At 42.9% G+C, this 21753-nt stretch overlaps 2 protein-coding genes across 2 annotated transcripts in view; one reads left to right on the top strand and one right to left on the bottom strand.

The window, feature by feature from the left end:
* Positions 1-8438, bottom strand: part of slc36a4 (solute carrier family 36 member 4) — a 163372-nt gene extending 154934 nt beyond the window's left edge. The window contains exons 1-3 of the mRNA XM_083772537.1: positions 7575-8438; positions 2703-2820; positions 111-201 (exon numbers count right to left, since the gene is read on the bottom strand). Of these exons, the coding sequence (XP_083628663.1) occupies positions 111-201; positions 2703-2820; positions 7575-7596 (231 nt within the window). The 5' untranslated portion in view covers positions 7597-8438. The remainder of the gene's footprint in view (positions 1-110; positions 202-2702; positions 2821-7574) is intronic.
* Positions 7836-21753, top strand: part of LOC310864003 (von Willebrand factor A domain-containing protein 5A-like) — a gene marked incomplete at its 5' end in the record, with an annotated part of 30997 nt that continues 17079 nt past the window's right edge. Inside the window, one exon of the mRNA XM_083772536.1 lies at positions 7836-7884. Within this exon, the coding sequence (XP_083628662.1) occupies positions 7836-7884 (49 nt within the window). The remainder of the gene's footprint in view (positions 7885-21753) is intronic.

The raw sequence follows: 21753 nt of genomic DNA, 5'->3' as shown, positions 1-21753 counted from the left end.
AGCCCTAAACACGAGCCTCCTTTCAAGCAGGATGCAGAAGAGTCTGCAGGCAGTGAGTGCAGCAGCTGTTATGGCAAAGTGTTGGAGGGAGTTTAGTGAAGGGTACTTACAATTATCCCAGCATTGTGCACTGCCAGAGGTAGTCCCAGTAGTCCTGTACCTATGTTTCCCTTCAACAGATGAATGAGAGCTTGGCTAAACCTGTAGAGCACAGAAAAACGTTCCTACATTAACACTAAACCCGTAGAGCACAGAAACATATTCCTACATGAACACTCGCAGAGTGTAGTAGAGGCTTTTTGGGTTTCTTTTCCCTATACTGGCACTTTCCTTATACATACATGCATATATTGTTCTACAGTTTTAGGGGTTGACAGTGACACCATTAGGTCTCAGAGGCACTTGTCCGAAAAGTAAATTGTCCATTAATCAATTTAATACTATTTCACTTTCTGGGGCTGTGCGATAAAGAAATGTCATACCTCAATTATGCCGAATATGACTATGGGTTCACACTTGTCATTTTATATTTTTAAGTGTAGCAACACTCAAAACAGTACATTATAGGTAAACAGTGCTCTTATTTTACATTCCACAGACCAGAAGACAGAGGCCAGGTTCAGGTGTTCAGGTGATATCTCGTGTTGTGTTTATAGAATGGTTGCGTCCCCTTTCAAACGAGCACTTTCCCGGTTGGGCATTCTGAAAGCAAACTCCACCTGCCCCAAAGTTGTATTCACATAGTGGGCAACCCTTAGGCTCAATCCCAATTACCCCCTTCTCCATGGCCCTTAGCCCTTCCCCTTGCTGATGCGCGTTCACGTGAGGAGGAAGGGTTTTCTCAATTCTCTTTGGAGCGAGGGGTAGTGACAAGGGAGAGGGCTAGAATCCCCTTCAAACCAAGTGACATCGCGACGGGACTTAAAACGGAGGGAGATCACAGAGGGCTGAAAGGCGGACGAGGTAAGAAGCCTTTTTTGTCCTTTATTATGGACAAATATGATAATAACCAATATTATTTGAATGTATTAACAATCTGCATCGCCAAAAACATTGCAAACTCTAGCAAAGGTTAACGTTACCTCACGTGAACTAACGATATGCTACGGCGTTGCATTCATACAACGTTACCGATTCATTTGGCATCTGCACTTTATTATTTTTTATTTACCGCCGGTGCCCCGGTGGAACAACTCGGATGCAAGCTAGCTTAACTAGCAGGCATCAGTCCGACCCCCCAGACCACGATGTCAACATTCTGCAGTTTTGGAGCTCATAAAAGCCGTGAAATAGCCTACTGTACCTACATAACGCTGTCGCTGCATAACGTTGGCTACTCGCTGCAGTGATAGCTGGTAGTTGCAAAACTTACATAACTAATTAGCAATGGTGTTGTTTTTTCCCCCAGGCAAACCAGCTATGGAACAGACTGCAAGCTGCTGTACAGACTGTACATTGGATGGAGATGAATCACGATGGCATTTTCATTGATAGAAAATGACTCTGTTCTTAATGATATTAAAAACAATGAACACAGTGACCACAGCCCCTTCTTTCTATACTGTAAATTGTTTTTCCTTTTTCTAACCCTGTATAGGATATATATATCTGTACCAATTCTATACAAACTGTTAATACAATAATCAATTAATCAGGTACAACTGTTGAGCAGGTGTCAGAATGAGCTATTCTGAATTACATTCTGCATGGTGGGCTACCAAGATGAGACAAAATTACAATATATTTATTTCATCATAACCACAGCAATGTTATATTTACGTTCCATCTCTTCTCCCAAAATAGCTGATCTACAGCTTATGGAAAGTGGTTTCCAAAGTGGGTTATGGGGACCCCCGGGGGTACTTGAGAGTTCCAGGGGGTCCCCAGCTAAATGATAGTTTGTACACTCTCAGAGTTAATTAACATTGATTTTACAATATAAATTGGGGGTCCCAGAGACAGAAATGCCATCAAATGGGGGTCCATGGACTAATGCATGTCACACTGGTGGTCCGTGACACTGCTAGATTCGTAAAAATCTATGGGGTCCCTGGCATATCTCTTCAAATGGGTGTCTGCGGGCTAATTAGTGTCAATTTGGGGGTCCTTGACATGAAACAGTTTGGGCTGTAGTGAGCTTGCAGATCAGCTATTTTCTGAGAACAGGTTGTATATCAATATATTATATCACATGTCTATATCTGCAAGGGACGTTCAATATTTAGGGACGTTCCAATTCCTAGGGGGATGATTTATCCCCCTACCCCTTGACACTCATTATGTAGGGGCAAGGGGAAGGGGCAAGGGCTGAGGGGTAGGGTTAAAAAAGGAATTGGGAAAGGGCCTTAGTGTCAACCCCTGAGTGTTTTTTTTAGACCCACAATCATGAATGTGAGCTCAGGATGTCTCCCACATGTCATTCGAACTCTTTACCTTCCTTCATTCCTTCCTTTCTCTCTTCACTGCATTATTAAATCAAGCTGAAAGCTAAATAAAGTGTGTCTAATGACATACAGTACTACTACTAAGCAGAAGAAAAAAATCAATCAATCCAATCAAACTTGCAATTGGATCATGTGTAAAGATTTACGGTGCTGTAGAACTAAGTGGTGTGTGGATGTGTAAAGACATGTATGGTAGAAACCGATGTGTGGATGTGTAAAGAATCGATGTGTGGTAGAAGTGGTGTGCGCGAGTCTTACGAGATGCCTTGGTGGTTGGCGAGCTGGACAGGAAGCAGCTCTGGGTCATGGTCCTCATCGGAAACCTCCTCCGAAGCCACGCTGTGGTTTTCAATGAGTGGGGTCATCACCTCCATGTCTAGAGCCAGGGTTAGGACAAAGTCATTTCATATTATTCCTCGTAGTGCAGTGCTTTTCAACTGGCTTAACCCATTGAGACCTGAGACCCGATTCTACAAATGTCTTCTAAATAATTCTGTACTGGCCATATAAGAAGCATGTCTTGGGCCCAGGTAGGGCCGGGCCGTCTAGAGTTTGAATGGACAGTTATAAGTCAAAAGGGAGACATCAAAGAGGGAGGATGGATGGGGAAGGATCAAATAATGGAATGACAGAACAGGTTCTGACATATATCCATATATGGAGATCTAAGGGTTTGAGGTCAGATGTAGAGTTGCTGGCCAATATTGATGACATCAGGGATATCCATATATGGGCCTAACTGTGACAGCAGGTCAGGGATCTCCCTGATGATGTCACGTGGGCACCATATATGGGGGCTTGCCTGGGGTGACCAACCAACCAACCTATATATATTTGTAATATTTACAATTTCATATTTACTCTAGAGCTTCACAAACAGTAGATGCTCAGCATAAGATGCATGTAAATGCAGAGCAAACGGACACTTTCTCTCCTGAGCAGTCATTATTGATAAAAAATAAAAAGAAATTAAACTGTATGGGTTAGGGTTTGTGAGGAACTGGAAGAAATAAAAAAAAGAGTAGCCCCTGGAGCTAAACATAAAGGTCTCTAATTTATTTCAACAGACTTAAATGCTTTTCAAAGGTTTACTGCATAACTTGACCTTTAGTAAGATACAACAAAAAAGCACTCTTCCCTGTAGGACACAGGCCATGCCCTCCGTTCCCTCTCTGTTGTTCAGCCTTGATCAATTGTACTGCATTTTGGTGACTCCTCCTCACGACAACCCACTTTTGTTTTGTGCCAACCGCGAGTAGAAACGATTAGTTATGGCCTTTATACTTTTTAACCTTTTTTGTGGAACATTGGTGCATTGGACAGCTGAGAGGGCTCTCTAATTATTATCAGATAAGACCTGGGCCATGCTTATGCCGAAGCTCCACTGCAGCCATCGGGCATCCGTCAGTGGCGCATCATCGTCAACGCAGGTAATGTTCCATTTTTAATCAATGCAGTGTGCTCTACTGCCGACAGCTGCGTTTGGACAGCGTCCAAACGCATCACAAGGCAACGCAACGCACCCAGTGGAGCCCCGGCGTTAGACAGCAGGTGTTATCTATATCACAGATGCTTGACATCAGACTTTACCATCAGATTTAGCTCTCATATGTCTTATCAGTGAGCTGTTTCCATACCACACGGTGATGGAGAATGTGACAAAATGCTGTGATAAACACGTATGAGTATCAGCCGGTCATCGATGTGTCCGTACACGGACAAACGTGACAAATGTGACAAACGCAAATCTTTGATTTAAAACATAACAACACTAGAGCCAGTCTCCAGCTCCAGCTTTTGTTTTGCTTTCTGTTTCTCCCAGAAAAGGTAGGGCACTGATTTAATTAACAGACATTACCAGAGGTGTCAAGTAACAAGTCATTTGTTACAACAGTTCTATACTGCCCTACAAAAGCCAAAGTGCAATGACTCAACGATTTAACTGATAAAGGGGTTGAAAAGCCAAATGTGTTATCAGCATATAAGTGATATTACTAGGGTGGGACTTAAACTGATTCATTTAGATTAGTTCATTACAGAAACAATAACGCAATGAAAAAAATAGTTTTCGTTTTTGCACCACAGAACCTCTCTCACTGGACGAATTTCAGCCGGCGTACCAATCATACCGGTGCACGCAATGGCGTGAAGGCAATCAGACCGCTTTGCTTGGCCCAATGGATGGGACATTTATATTTAGAAAACTAACGCATTGATTCAAATCGTATACCAAAATCTGTTTTAATTGAAAAAGAAAAAAAACTACACTTTTTTATAGTTACTGTACTTTACTGTACTGTACGGTTTTATTGTTATTTATACTTTTATTGCTCAGTGTGAAAGGTGTGAAAGGCCCTTTAGGCTGCTCAACAGTGCCACTTTAGGGCACCCAGTGGTACTGCTGTCCATACCCCAGACCGACATACAGACATAGACACATAGGGACACACACACGGCCAGTCATTGGAGCGGTGTGCAGTTTGTGCACCTCTCCAAAAAGTCTTCCATGCCAACGAATGACCCGATTTTAACATGAGATGAGAGCTGGGTTTCCCCAAAAGCCCATTGATAAAGACACTGCCAGACAGGTACCAAACAGACCAAACCAGGTACCAAACAGTGACGGATACAGAACATGTCTATATGACTGGGACTAGTAAAATCTCCGAGTCTGTTTTTCTGTTTTTTTTGTATGGGCGCTAGTCCCTCCTATGCCCAGATGTGTGTGTTTGTGTGTACCCCATAGCGATGATTTGATTGGCTGAGCAATGTATGTATTAAGGATAAAAAGTGAGGACAGAAAAATGGCCGGAATGTGATGATAAGGAGGCCCCCCACTTCACACGGGTGTGATTTATTTTTATTATTATAATGATTCTTGGCCTGGCGTCGTCATGAAAGGGGGCGGGACTGCGACGCTCCATTCCCTCACAGCTTCCGCTATCTTAATAAAATAAAATAAAGTACAAAGGGTTTGAGGTCAAACCCACTATAGGAAAAGGGTTCTACTGCCCACAGGAACTGAGCTTCACTGAAAAGAGAAAAACTAATATTCATATATCCAAATGTTTGCCTACTACACAAATTAATTATATATATATATATATATTCAGAAATTCAATATGTGAAGAATACCAACTACCAAAGACCCCTGAGGGCGAGAAGCGACCTTGCATCCGCCTGGGTGATGGCAGACTGCTGGGCGAGCGCTGGCGCTTTGGCATGGGGGGGGGGGGGGGGGTCACATCAACATATGGAATGAATTCTGTACTGGCCATGAAGAAGCAGTTCACTCAGTGGAGTGGGCGGGGTCTATGGGATGGAAACCAGGCTATACTTTCCCCATTTTCAACTGTTTTTGAGTGGTGCTAGCCACTCCTATGCGGAGCTATGTGTGTATGTATGTATGTGTACATACGTGTACGTTTTAGAGCTGGGATCGGGCCGACTTTTTCCAGCCCGACCCGGGCCCGTTACCGACAGCTTTGTGTCCTACCCGAATCGAGCCCGACCTTAATTATTAATATATGCGTCCGACCCGGGCTTGACACCGTCGCTTTTTCCACCCCTTCATTTCTCTTTGAGGAAGGCACTTTCATTATTACACTGACGTTATTGTTATAATGTACAGCTTGCGTTGCCTGACTGTTACGTTTAGACATTCTGCCACACTGTGCCTTGTAAATTATTATGAAAGGGGCACATTTTATATCTATAGCCTACTACTATGCTGATTAATAAGCATGTGTGTGCGTGTGTGTGTGTGTGTGTGCACACACACACACACACACACACACACACACACAGCAGGACAACACGACTGTTCGTGCAAGTTGCAAACTCTTAATAAAGTATTTATATTAATCCAACCATCGCAATTTACGTCATGGAGGAGATCACATCCACCGTAGGTGGCTTTAACCTTAATGCCGGCCTCCTCTGTTCAATGGTTCTTCCAGCTACGCTGAAGACGCTGACGCTGTAGCCCCATATGTGACCTCAGTCCCTACGCTCATTTTGTAGCTCCTAGTACTCCTACAGAATTAGTGTAGGGACTGAGGTCACATATGGGGTTACGTTCGCTGCTGCTGCTGCTTGCAACAACAAGCGGTGCTGCTGCTTGCAGTGCATTGTCAGTCACGCTGCACCACCCAGAGCCATCTAATAGAAGAGCTGCGATAATGAGGGGGCAGAAAACAGCCAGTTCATGTACTCGCGCGAGCCCATAAGACTCCAATGCATTCCGTAAACTTCCGGTTATCCCAATGTTGAATAGAAGTCTATGTAGGAGAGCCACAATTGGACTGGCCCCATGAAGTGAACGGAGTTTGCGTAACTCTGTCTTAAGCCCAACACACACCAGGTGCGCAGCGACGCGGCGCAGCGACGCGGCACAGGCGTTGCCACGCGGTAACGCCTGGAAAATAGAACTGGTTTCTATCGGAGCGTCAGGCGAGCGCGCGTCAGACGCCGCCGGTGTGGGATAGGTTCATTGAAAATAACGGAGGCGACTGTTTTGACGCGCGGCGTTCGCAGACGGTGTGTGAAGCCCTTTACTCTGGCACCACCCATTCTGGTTAACCAGGAAATACACAGAGAGACAGACTAGTCGGATCGTTTTTATTTAGAGTTACACTTTTTTCTTGTATATATCAACAACATGGCCAGCCCGAACCGAATCCCGATTCCCGACCACCAATTATGCCAATGCATCCGACCCTAGCCCGGCCCGTCGGGTTTCGTTCAGGTATCCCAGCTCTAGTAATGTTTGTGTACGACTGTACGTGCCCTGTGTCCACGTGCTGCAACAGCGAAAGCGGCCAGTAGAGCGTGTGCGCGCACACACGCGCCAGGGAGGAGTACAGTACAGTACAGTACAGTACAGTACAGTACAGTACAGTACAGTACAGTACAGTACAGTACAGTACAGTACAGTACAGTACAGTACAGTACAACTCACTTCAGACAGGTCTGATTTTACTGGTATTTTGACACTTAATTGCTTTGGCAATGTAAACGTATATTTTCTCATACCATAAAACCTCCTTTGAATTGAAGTGTGTGCGTGCGTGCGTGTGCGTGTGTGTGTGTGTGTGTGTGTGAGTGTGTGTGGGGTGGGGGGGGGGTTACCTAGTTGTTGCGAGGTCCCCATCCTGTGCCGAAAACCTGCTAGGGAGCCACCACTGACAGAGGCTGGCCTCCTCCTGTGTTTGTTTACCGTTTATAGCCAGGTCACAGAGTCAGTCGCTGGAATGAGTTGGATAGATAGATAGAGATAGAGATAGAGATAGAGATAGAGATAGAGATAGAGATAGAGGCTCTTATTTAGAGACCTGGTTGTAATTGTTATTAAGGAAACAATGGTGGGAAACCACCACCACCAACAACAACATGGACAGGACAGTCTTGGAAGATGCCGTGCAGCCTCCTCCCTGTGGCAGTGGGCAACAAGCAGCAAACATTATATCAACTTAAATAAAGACCGGGTCTTTCTGGCTGAGAGAGAGAGCTCAGGAGGGAATGTTTTAGATGCGGTGTTATTAGCCTGGCCAATAATACACATGTGCCAACACAGACAGTGGAGCATATAGCCAGGTCTTAATAAAAAACAAATCTATTCAAGGACTGTTATTCCTTTCCCTCGACACATTTGGCTGCTGACAGACTCAGAGGAAGCCAGGTGGAACTTGATAATTGAGAACGTCGTTTCATTTCAATAACGGACAAGTGTCCCATTAAATTAAATCACAGCTCATCATTTTTGCCTTCGATAACGAGCCCTGCTGTGTCCAGTATGGTCCATGTTGTATGCCCCACGGCGGGAGAATCCTTTCTGTTGTTGCCAAAACTCTTAGCAGCTGGAGTGAGCAGGGATTCCCATCGATGTTATAATCGATCGTCCATGGCTGTCCTCTTCTTGTAAATGAATGAATTACAAGGTTAATATTCCACGGATTAAAAAGAGACAGACAGAGAGAGGCAGCATCTCTTCCTGATGAGCCTGCCGACGAAATCTGTGCGACTGTGAGACGTCATTATACGCCCGCCCAGGAAGGGTCCCCCCTTAAAGGGGCCGTGACGTGTCTATAAACATAGTTACCATTCCTCTGTCAGGTGTGACTGTAGTGTGAGTAAGGGTCGTGCAGTGCGTGGCTACTATGTATATGAATCTAGTTGGAAACCCAGTTCCACGGAGCTAAACTGTATTTATTATTTCAGAATATTAGGCCTACTACTATAGTGTCTAAATTATAATTGGGTAAAACGATTGATTGATTGATTGATTGATTGATTGATTGATTGATTGATTGATTGATTGATTGATTGATTGATTGATTGATTGATTGATTGATTGATTGATTGATTGATTGATTGATTGATGTATTAAAAGTTTGTAGAATGGGTGCAGAGTAGACAGTTCAAGGAAAGTACAGGTCAATACAATCAAAATCTGCTAAGAGGATAAAACCAGAAAAGGCACTAAAGACTTGTATACATCAGGGTCCTCCGTAAGGGTCCTTCTCTACCAGGGAGAACTGTACCAAATGCTGCCTGCTCTTGATTCTGAACACTCCTGCTCAAGTTCAAGTCTATTTAACACCAGGAAAGTGGATCATATCACTGAAGTAGGGTGACCAGATGTTCCCCTTTGCGTGAGACAGACCCTCATTTCCAAGACTTTTCAGGCGTCCCACAAATCGAGTACCCTGCCGTGTTCAAATGCCCTAAATGGAGGGTATGTGTGTGACATGACATCATCATCATCATCATACCAACGCCTACTGAGTCGTAAAAAATGACTTTCTGGCTTTGACAGCCCATACATCTAGTCATCCAAACAGAAAAGTCCTATCTGACTACATTAAACGATGTTAAACGACGTTAAACTCACTTTGCCACCCGATTTGCCACTCACTTTATGCATGCGCATACCATAGTTATTCCCCTAATAGTTGGCTTTCTGTTGTAAAGCTCTGTCATTGTCTCTTTTCCTGCGAGATGTGTGTTTAAGCCTGTCAAAATAACATGAGAAATATCCCCTATAGGCTACAGTACCAACTCGGCCATACCACCCGGAATTTTCATTTTAAAACAAAATGTGAGACACCAGAGGGGTTTAATAACAAAATTGTAGGCAATATTAGGCCTAAGGTCGAATATGACAATCAAGGCACTTAATAAGTTGATAACCCTGTCCCGTCCCCCCTGTCCCACACAAGTGATACATATAACGTCTGTCCCTCAAATGAACAGTTTGAATCTGGTGAACCCATTCTATTAGAATCAATCTGGTTGTCCCCCTGAGCTCTACGCAGCTCCAATGTCATTATAATGAGAAACTGTCTCGAAATAAATAACTATTTATAACTTCAGAATATTAGGCCTACTATATTCCCCGTGGCAACGGTATACTGTATACAGGTGTGGGAGTCAACATCCTGTGCCACTTTTTCCTGTCACTAACATTGTGAACCGTTACATGTCATCGTAGTAGCAATAGACTATTTCACCAAACTGTGGCCATGCAGAAACATGATGAAGTTCCAGACCAGATAACTGTTATACCACGCCAGAAGTGGTTCATGAAATGTTCTGCCAGTACGGCCCAGGTACAATGTGCCCAACAACATTGCACATGTTAGCTAGGACATGTTAGGCCCCAAAACCTTGTTTTTGGGGCCTGCCTGCACCCAACCCAGGTGATCTCTTTCTACAATATAGCAGTGTTGGGGAGTATTAAGTAGCTGAGCTACGTAGCTGAGCTACATTTTGCTGTAGCTTGTGGTATTTTAGCTACATTCATATTTGTGTACCTCGTCAAGTAGCTCAGCTACCTTTTGGGTCATTTTTTGTAGCTTAGCTACTCAAGTTACAAGCTACAATTTTGGGCAATAACATGAAAGAAATATATTAATTTTGACCATTGGTTGCTGTGTTAATTCTTGTACTAGAACCCCTTTTGAAAAATCAAGGACTGTTCCTTTTTCTGATTGCTTTGAGGGCATATCAGCACTTGACAGCTGCCTCTAATTGGCCTCTGATTGGCCCTGGTATCACAGGGTGGGAGGGGTCTCCCAGGGGGGAGCAGGGGTCTCCTAGAGGGGAGGAGGGGTCTCCCAGAGGGGAGCAGGGGGAGGAGGGGTCTCCCAGAGGGGAGCAGGGGGAGGAGGGGTCTCCCAGAGGGGAGCAGGGGGAGGAGGGGTCTCCCAGAGGGGAGCAGGGGGAGGAGGGGTCTCCCAGAGGGGAGCAGGGTGGGGGGGTCTCCCAGAGGGGAGCAGGGGGAGGAGGGGTCTCCCAGAGGGGAGCAGGGTGGGGGGGTCTCCCAGAGGGGAGCTGGGGGAGGAGGGGTCTCCCCGAGGGGAGCAGGGTGGGAGGGGTCTCCCAGAGGGGAGCAGGGTGGGAGGGGTCTCCCAGAGGGGAGGAGGGGTCTCCCAGAGGGGAGGAGGGGTCTCCCGCATGTACATTCTCAATTTAACACTGAAAAATAAAAAGTAGCTGAGCTACTTTGAGCTACTTTTTCCATGTAGCTGTAGCTTTACAAGCTACATCTCTCCAGGGGTAGCTATGTAGCTTGATCAAGCTACTGCCATGGTGAGCTACTTGTAGCTTTACAAGCTACGCTTTCAAAGTAACTTGCCCAACACTGCAATATAGACACACAAACTGACCATGAGAAGCGTTCACCAAGGCTGTGGCTTGACATAAACTGACCTATGATTCCCGATGTGCAGTTTTGTCATTCATTTGAATATTTATTTTATGGCTGAGTATGTATGTGTCAAGAGCTGAGCTCGTAAACCCACCAGTAATGACTAATTACCATAGAATATGATACACATTTCACAGTGTATGTCACAGTGTACAGGTGTAGCATTTCCTCCAACATGAAGTCTGGACAGAATTGGATTAATATACTTTTCTGCCAAATGCATCACAAAACATCATTATACTTCAGATTCTGCACATGCATTTAACCTTCTGCTGCAGATGGGTTGGTATTGAATCACAGGCATGCAATAGAGACTAGCTTCTCTGCAGCTTTTCAGTCAGCCTATATATATAGCAATGTATCTGGTAGTTTTAGGACTGTACTGTATGTGCGGTTGTTTTTGTTTGTTTGTTTTCTTATTTTGACCATAAGACATGAAGAGCAAAGAATAATCTTCTACGTCACTACAACTAAACTGTTGGTCTTCACTTGACATACATCTTCACTTGACAGACATATGAATGAATGAATGAAAAACTTTATTCTGAACATAACAAGTCAAAGAATTAAAATAAGTGCAATATAGAAAACAAAAATAATATTCCCAAAAAAAAGAAAAAACAAAACAAAAAAAAAACAAGCCACACTGGCCGCAAGTACCTATAATAATTTTTTCTCTTCTTTTTTATTATTATTTTTTATTATTATTTTTTTTGTTTTTTTACTTTTGTATGTTCAGAAAGGAGTAGGTTGAAGTAAAAAACTTATATAACCCTACCCCTTTATAGCTTAATTTCAGCGTCATCGCTTGACGTCATCTCATAACTACCAACATGGTATAAACTAAGAAATTCACAACAAGTACATTAAATAATGTATGTAAGTCATTGTATATGCTCTATAATATATTCTATTCTATATATCATATTATGATCAATAAAAAATAATTTATATATTTCATATAATACATACATATGGTATATTATATATATATATATATATATATATATATATATATATATATATATATATATACAGTACATACACATACATACAGTATGCAGAAGAGCGAAAATAGGAACCCATAGCTGCCACTGTAAATGATGCATTTATACAGCGATTTATTTAAATAGGCCTACATGTATTTACTTGGATGTCATGTAAATCACACTTCTGAACTTAGAAGAGGTAGAATGAGCTCTGGCTCATGGAAGAACCAAAAAGAACTGAACCAGTTCCCATTGGGAACCAACTGGTGGAAAAGGGGCCTCAGGCTAAAGTAGGCTAAAGTACATATTGAACTAGGCTAGCTGGTTCAACCGGGTATGCGTGTGTGTGTGTGTGTGTGTGTGTGTGTGTGTGTGTGTGTGTGTGTGTGTGTGTAATAATCATCTCATAAACTATATTTGGAGCAGTCATCATCGACATCGATGGACTGCCATAAGCAAGTGTGTGTGTGTGTGTGTGTGTGTGTGTGTGTGTGTGTGTGTGTGTGTGTGTGTGTGTGTGTGTGTGTGTGTGTGTGTGTGTGTGTGTGTGTGCATGTGTGAGTGTGCGCTCGCAGGGGTGGACACAAACCACATTCAACATGATGTTTTATTTATTTATTTTTTCACAGAAAACATCTCGGACTTACATCATGCATGCATTAACACCTACATACTACTGACCTCTGGTCTGAGATGCTATAGTACAACTTTCATGTGTTGTGTGAGAGGTGCCTTGGCATGAGTACATACTTGTTGTGTGAGAGGTGCCTTGGCATGAGTACATACTTGTTGTGTGAGAGGTGCCTTGGCATGAGTACATACTTGTTGTGTGAGAGGTGCCTTGGCATGAGTACATACTTTCATGTGTTGTGTGAGAGGTGCCTTGGCATGAGTACATTCTGCACATTAGTGTCTTGGTGAGAAGGAGATGCACGTTCGCAGTTCAGAGAGTTCAAACAAACTGAATGAATGGAACTGAATGAATGGGTTCACATTTGGCTGCATGGCTCTTTTTGACTATGGTATAACCCAGAACCGAAACTTTCCAGAACGTTGTGAACGTGATGTTTTTTGTTTTGTTTATGTAGGCCTACGTTTCCATTATAACCAAAACCACCATTAAAGAAATATATGAAAAAAAAAAAATTTAAATTATAATAATAATAAATAAAAATCTATAAGTTCTGGCCTACCAGAATGCGGGCGTAGAACTATACCTTCTGAGAACCTTATCTGACTGAAACCGAGCCATAGGATATGGTTAGTGCCTTAATTTTTGAAAACGACCACACAGTTTAAATTATTATTTTATGTTGTTTCTCCAGGTTCATGCTGGGATGTATGAACACAACTCCTGAGGCATCAGGGTAAAACTAACGTTTTTATTACAAATTTAGAGTAGCCAATTGTTTGATAACTGTAGGCTAAGTGTATCCCTTGAGTCTGTGAAAATGAATTGTATTTATTCTCCTCGCAAATAATTCACCCCAATCATCTTAAATAAATCAACTTTGTAAAATACACAGTCTTCCCCTGGCATATCAGAGACGTTTTTATTATTATTCCTGCTTTGGAGCCAACAACTCTGTAATTGTGTTTGCTTATACCTAATTTCTATAATACTGGACGTAAAATCTGTTTTTGTGCTCAGATTGAGGACATGGACATGGAACAAACTGTGCATTACCCAGAGATATTGTGTATTTATTAGCTTCATATAACTTTGTACGGAGGAACATCGAAACCAATCAGAAATAATGAAACAGAGAGATGAAAATAAATAGCTCTCATATAAGCTTCCACTGAGGTATACTTTCATTTTGCCAAGCATGGCTTTCCACACAAAATCTCAACTTTATAATTAACTTAATTATTTTTGAGTCGAGGCTGAGAAGATATTTCGCTAATTTAATTCGTTTGCCTTTCCAGAAGTATTGAGAGGAGCTGAAGAAAAAAACAAAATCAGCGCTTGCATGTCCTCCCTCAAACCCCAATTTCTTCCATACGAGCAAGACAAATTTAAAAGAAATACGATGTTAAGGATCCTCTTCCAAATTCAGAGAACGTCACATTTGTAGTCAGAATCAATTTATGTGATATAACAAAAAGTCAGCACTTACAATTTTAATTAAAAGTCCAATTCCAGGCAAACAAAAAAAAAGAAAATTTACATTTGCCCAGGTGTTGCTTGCTGTGCAATGGCCGGATCTACCCATTGGTTGCCTCCTAATTTTCTAAAGGAATACTGGAGTTTGATGATAAATAATTTTCCTTTAGGTGGAGTACTTCAAATCTATGTAATTTTCTGAATTGAGCAAGCTGCCTTTGGTCCGAACTTATTATATTCAACTTCCAGCAGCAGAAGAAAGTGCACTACAGGATATGATTAGTATGATTATATGAAATGAAATGTATTGACATGACACGGAACTAGGTTCAGCAAATGGACCAAACTAAATAAAAAATGCAATCTTCTGTATAAGAGCAAGTTATGAGTGAGTATAGGCTACTCACTACTGTATGTTTTTTAATGTGTGTGGATGATTACAATTTGTGAGTTTGGACCCTTTGTTCCATTTGTACACTCTCAGAGTTAAATGAAAGCTCAAGAATAATTGTGCAGTTGTTGTTGTTGTTGTTAACAGCTAGCGAACAGTGATAATATTGTGGCAGGGTATCAATGTCCCCACCAGTATATCATCAGTATATGTTCAGAATTTGTCGTCGTAGTAGTATATGCCCAGTATGAGATCTTTTCGTGGGATTCAGAATTCCTGGCAGCAGCAGTAGTAGTAGTGTGTGTGTGTGTGTGTGTGTGTGTGTGTGTGTGTGTGTGTGTGTGTGTGTGTGTGTGTGTGTGTGTGTGTGTGTGTGTGTGTGTGTGTGTGTGTGTGTGTGTGTGTGTGTGTGTGTGTGTGTGTGTGTGTGTGTGTGTGTGTGTGGTACAGTAGCTAGCTAGTGTTAATTGCCTTCTAGGATGGTGTGAGGCCAAAGGGTTGACAGTTGAAATATGATGTCATCTTTGAGACAATCAAAACAAAACAAAAATTTGAAAAAAAGTCAGTCAAGTTGCAGAAAATAGCCCTATAGTGCTATACAGGCTATACAGGCAGTTCGGACAGTTTGCAAGAAAACATATCACAATACCATAGTTGTGTGGTAGTTAGCAATAATTATAAAGAAATGCATATAGGCTGGGGAATGTAATGGATGAAGTGAAAAAGATGTGTCCTCACAACACCTTTTTGAAGCCATACTAAAAGCCCAACGCCTTTGAAGTCTAACTTGAAAAGTATAACGCAGGAGTCTGGACTACACAGGCAAGCACCGAAGATAGAATGTTTGATGTGCTGGTGGAGTCGAGTCGATGTAAATCATCAAAGTTCTTCAGTATAATGCTGAATCAAACTTGAAGGCAGTGATTTTGATTTGCTCCAGGCAACTTGTGCTGTTGAATAATTGCTCATGTCATTTTACTCCATCCCAATAGCCTGGCTTCTTGGCCAGACTCATATCACAATCCGCCAAAGACAACTGATTTTTTTTTGCCACCGGCATATTCGCGTCTGGCCACTGCGATTCTGAAGAATCATTGTTTTACTCACACATTCAGTAAGCCTAAAAATAGAGCTTATAATAGTCAGACATACATTGTTTGTGAGAGATGGCAGAGTGATATGGCTGCCATGTAGCGACCCCCTCAACAGTGTAGTCACAGGAAGTGAACTGGCACGTCTCCAGTTATCTGTCCACTCTCCGTAGGTACGGATGTGCCAAGTCCCTTCGGCCTTACCTACTGTCACGTTTCAAATGAGTAATCACATATAATAATAGACTGAGGAACACTTGCTGTAGGCTACACTATAACACTTAATTTCTGTAGGCTACACTGTACAGTAAATACCTTAGTATAAGGTGCATACCTTTATAGCTTGGAATCCCCATGTGAGTGGATGGAAATTGTGCATGTTATAATGAGCACTGAGCAGCAGTGATGACGAATTACTGTATATGAAGACAAGGTTGAAAATGGGTGGCGTTCTCCTTTAAAATCTTTTATTTGTGTAACTATAACTTCAGACAGTTGCAGGAAGATTGCGCAAAAATAATTTCACCCGCTCCTATGCTCAGTGTAAACTTGTGATAAATGTGATAAATAAACGTGTATTCGAGTTTTGAGTTTGAGATAAGGCCTGCTGTGCTGTCATTCCAAACCTCTTTTGAAGCGGCTTGGTTTGATGTGCCTGGCCTGCCAAGAAAAATAATGCCTCCAGCTATAAAAACTGTCTCTAAAAGTTTTGCTTGTTAGTAGTCACCAGCCTCAGAATGGCCACTGTGTCCATATCCTGTACTCTTGTTAAGGGGAAAACAGAATTCTTACTTCATACAAGAGAACGCACCCTCTTCTCATCTCTCCCTTTTTTGAGTGGTGCAAGGAACAGCAATGTCCGTGTTCACTATGTGTCCGCCTATGTGTTGGTTCACCTACAGTATGTGACTACCTATGTGTTGGTTAATACCAACACAATAGTACCAGTAGGGGCGCTGTTGTGCCAGAAACAGAGAGAGAGAGAGAGAGAGAGAGAGTGCTGCACTGTTGCCTGCTAATGAGAGAGAGAGGGGGGGGGGGGGGGAGTTGCACCACTCAGTTCACACAGGTGATTTTTCCTTCTCTTACAGATATTGCTAACATGTACAAACATTAAATTGTTTTGCCAACTTCTAAGCAAGGTATATTTTATCTCTCTTCAATCTTTTCGTGCTCAGACCCAGGCACCCAGACACCCACCCACCCAGCCAGCCAGCCACATAGCTCCGTAAGGGAGTTGTTGCACCACTCAAAAAGAGAAAGAAAACGCACCCTGCCATGTCTGCTTGTTGTGTTAATTTGTCTGTATTTGTGTGTGTGTGTGCATGTATTTTCTGTGCACAGCTAACACGCCACAATATTTAAAGACATAGACCTGCTATACATAGTAATACTATACAACTACTGTTAACAAGCTTAAAGCTATTGGTTTTGATAGCACATCAGTGAGCTGGATGCAATCCTACCTGGAGGGGAGAGAACAGATGGTGGAGGTGAACGGAACACTGTCCCCTCCCCTCCCAGTGAGCTGTGGCGTCCCACAAGGAAGCATACTAGGGCCTTTACTGTTCCTAATTTATGTTAACGACATGACTTCAGCTTGTGACTGCAACTTGTTCCTGTTCGCAGATGACTCAGCACTGCTGGTCTCGGACAGGAACAAACTGCAGGTTGAAAAGACCCTCAGCTCTGAACTCGGTAGAATCTGCACCTGGCTCGCTGATAACAAACTATCCTTACACCTGGGAAAAACTGAATCCATCCTCTTCGGATCAAATAGTAAACTCAGCAAGGCAGATGGCTTCTTGGTTAGAGTGGGTGACAATATTATCACACGAAAAGATCAAATTACCTACCTAGGTTCCATCCTGGAGGCCAATCTTTCCGGTGATAAAATGGCCACCAACGTAATCAAAAAAGTCAATCAAAGAACAAGATTCCTTTACAGGATCTCCTCACTGGTCAGCAAAAACACCTTGAAGACCTTAACAGGAGCCCTCGTACAAGGTTTCTTTGACTATGCATCCACCTCTTGGTACCACAGCACCTCAAAGGCCCTTAAAACAAGGCTCCAGACCTCCCAAAACAAACTGGTCAGGCTCCTACTTGGCCTCACCCCCCGAACCCACCTCACCCCTGCCCACTTTGACAGGCTGGGATGGCTTAGGGTCGACGACAGAGTACAGCATCTTGCAATGGGTCTGGTCCACAAGATTCGATACACCACCAAGATACCCATGTACCTGTCTAAATACTTCCTTAATGTAAACGAAGTCCACACCCACAACACCAGAGGGAGTGCAACAAACCATGTACAACCCAGATTCGGCACAAACAAGGGACTAAATTATTTTCGCTCCTATGCCACCAAAATGTGGAACGCCCTACCAACAGTCATTAAGACATGTGAATCCCTTGACTCCTTCAAAACCGCTCTCAAAGGGCACCTACGGATGGCTGCAATTCGAAACTGGCCTCTGTAAAATCTGAATCCCCCCCCCCCCCATTTTCCCTCACTGTATATTGTATCTTTTCCCTTTTTTGCTTCCCATATGATGAATTCCTGTTCTGTTCTTTAGCTACATAGAAATGTCTATTTGTATGTCTCTAAATGTTTGTATGTCTTTAAATGTTTTGATGAATTGAACAATGTGGACCCTGTTGTAAACAAGTGTAATTAATGCTTAATTGGGTCGTCCACTCACAGTTGACAGTCTTTGTATTGAGTTTGTGCTTAAAATGTACTGTAAATTCTACAAACTGTTAATAAATATTTCAATCAATCAATCTGTGGTGGTGTCATGAGCTTGCTCTCAGATGAACGCCTTTTGTCAAGCTCATTACAAAACACCAAAACCTGTAATGTACCAATTAGCTAGTGGACATAATGTAAGCAGAACCTGTAATGATGTTGTTATGTATGTAATTGAGAGGCAGCACTGTACTCACAGGTTGGAAGCATTGTGCAGCCTGGGTTAAATTGCAACTTGGCGTATTTCACAGTCCCCTGACACAACACCCCTCTCTGTGACCTCCACTTATATAGATTCCACTTATCCCCATGCCATGTCATTTTGAAACATCCACATGAAATGTGTGAGTCCCACCTTACGCAAGCTGTTTGGGGAAAGTGCCTGACTGTATATGAGATGTGTTCTAGCCTCCAGTGAGCATGTGTGTGCATGTGTAGCAGGGTGAACGCTATTCGTTGAGTGAGAATGTGTGTCAAACTGATGACAGTTTGAAGGATTGCCAAGACATTGTGAATGTGAAATGCCGCTAAGAAACTGTTCACCAACCGACATTACTCATTCCGTTCTAAGCACCCCTTCAAATGGTTGATTGATTGATTGAAAATGTTAACAGATTGCAGAATGGGTACATCCAACTGATCCAAGGAAGGTATGCAGGTCAATAAAAATAACTGCTAAGAGGATAAAACTAGAAAAGGCACTTTTTTTCAATTGATTAAAACATGTAAAGACAGTATACACTGATACAAATATACACATACTGTGTATATTTTCGAATTGCAGGCGCCCGTAAGTGCTGGTTTTGAAGGAGGCTAGGGAGTAGGGATTCACATTTCTTAACGGCTGTTGGTAGGGCGTTCCACATTTGAGTGGCACAAATGAGCAAAGTGAATTTAACCCCTCGTTTGAGCCGAATCTGGGTTGCACGTGGTTTGTTGAACTCCCTCTGGTGTTGTGATCGTGGACTTATCGTCGACATTAAGGAAGTAGTTTGTCAGGTGCATGGGTATCTTAGTGGTGTAGCGAATCTTGTAGACCAGGCCCACTGCAAGTTGCTGTACCCTGTCGTCAACCCTAAGCCGGCTGATGTTAATGATCCCAAGTTCCCAACATTACATGTCTGGGTGGCTGGCTGCCCTAGCTGTCCATATCACCCACTGCTGTTCTGGTAGGATGCAGGTTGTGTGTTCTGTTCATCATGCCAGCTTAATCCAATGAACAGAAAGCACATCATTGTGCTTTCCGTGAGAAAGCTATAGTGCTATGGACAGATAGTTCTGGTCCATAGTGTTAGGAGGATGTTAAGGAGACATCCGGTCAAACTACTCCCTACTACTCCCTACTCCCTGTCAAACTACTTCAATAATGTGAGAGACCCAGGCACAACACCAGAGGGAGCGCCGCTGATCTCGTTCAACCCGGATTTGGCACAAACATTGGGGTTAAATTTGTTCTACTGTTATGCCACCAAAATGTGGAATGCCCTACCAATAACAGCCATCAAAGAGTGTCAAAGAGTGTCTCCGTCCCTACCTTTTCAAAACCGCCATTAACGATGTCTGTAATATGCAACTGGTCCTGAGTCTTCTAAACTTGACACGAGAAATAGTAGTACATGATTGTCTCCACCAGCCGAAGGCATGGGGAGAGTATGTTTTGCACTCCGTCCGTCCGTCCGTGTGTCCGTGTGTCCGTGTGTCCGTCCGTCCGTCCGTGACCAGCTAATCTCAGCCACCGTTAACCCGGTCGATGCCAAATTTTGCACACACACACTCCCTGGATGCCAACCATGAACCTCTGCGCCAAACTTTCCAGAACGGCCTGTTATAGCGCCACCAGGAGGCCGCTTTGTGCAAAACAGGTTTTTGCACAGCACACCTACAGATTTTGTCCAAACATTACGCAAATTGGTACACAGTCTCTCTAGAGCCATTCAACCAAACCGGTCTTTCATATTTCTCACACTCCATCCTGATTGGTTAAGATTGGCTTCCAAAGTTCACAGGAGTGCTCAGTTTCAAACAAAATGCTGCAAATCATGAACACATCGCGTGATTTCCGTGAAATTGTGCACCCACATTCCCACTAGGCCGAGGACAAAATGCCACATGAACAATTTCAACTCAGCCTCAAGGTGGCGCTATAACTGGCCGAAAAGTGTTTTTACCTCTAACTGCACGGATCTGTGGATAACCTGGTGGAGACCTGTGCCCAGAAGGGCACTTTTTCTAGTTAGTTATGTGATTTGTCTGAGGCATCATATAGTAGGCCTAGTTTAATCCGAGGTCATTGTTTCGTCGGACAGAACCCACGACTGCATTTAGCAAAAACTAAGTAAATTTAACTCCAAATTAAAATTGAAAGTACAATAGGCCTACTATATGTTTCGTTCAATTAATTGCAGGAATGGTTAATTGAGCAGAGTAAAACATGTGCCTAATTGAACTTGAATCATCAATCATCATTATGATAAAAGCAGTGTGGTTGAATGATAACTATACTATCAACTGAGATTCAAGATTTGAAATTTCATAAACTATTCCTATTGACATGTCTGGCAACTACAGTAGGAAACCTTTCCAAAGCCTCTGGCACCCCCTGCTGATCACATTCCAAATCTGTTAATATTTTTGCCATGACAGCTGTAATTCCTGCATTTGAGCCAAGGATCACCATTTGATGACATCTCAGACCCAAAAACGAAAGAATATTTTATTTATTTTCCACAATGCCATGCTAGTTGTGTAGACTTATTGTAAAGTAAGGCATATGTTTAACAATAATGTAACTCTTGAGAGTGTAACATTAAACCAAATGGACCCGTAAGGGTTCCAGGGTCCATTTGGTTTAATGTTACACTCTCAAGAGTTAAAGATCAATAAGTGTCCATTTGGTTACAACTCTCCATCATTTAGACATACAAACATAGGGTACTCTTATTTTGAAGAGATCGTCCACCGGATATTCTTATATTTGCAACAATAGGGGCGCGTTCGGAAATACCGCACCGGAGGAGCGCACTCGACTATTAGGGCGCGTTCGGAAATGCGCCCTGAACGCACTGGTGTGCTCTCTTGTCGTTCGTTTATTCAGTGCTCTCAGTGCGTTGTCGTTCGAAAATCCAGTGCGCTGCACACCGGGTGTGCCGAGTGCACGCACTGAGCAACCCTACCCTGAGGGTAGGGTTGCTCAGTGTGAATGGTGTGTTGTAACTGGTCGTTCGTAAATAAGGCACACTGAACGCACTCTGTGACGTCACCGCCCACCA

Source organism: Protomyctophum parallelum (assembly GCF_964188405.1).
Source record: "Protomyctophum parallelum genome assembly, chromosome: 9".
Classification (NCBI taxonomy): domain Eukaryota; kingdom Metazoa; phylum Chordata; class Actinopteri; order Myctophiformes; family Myctophidae; genus Protomyctophum; species Protomyctophum parallelum.
Note: the sequence above shows the minus strand (reverse complement) of the source record. Positions and strands in the feature narration are given on the sequence as shown.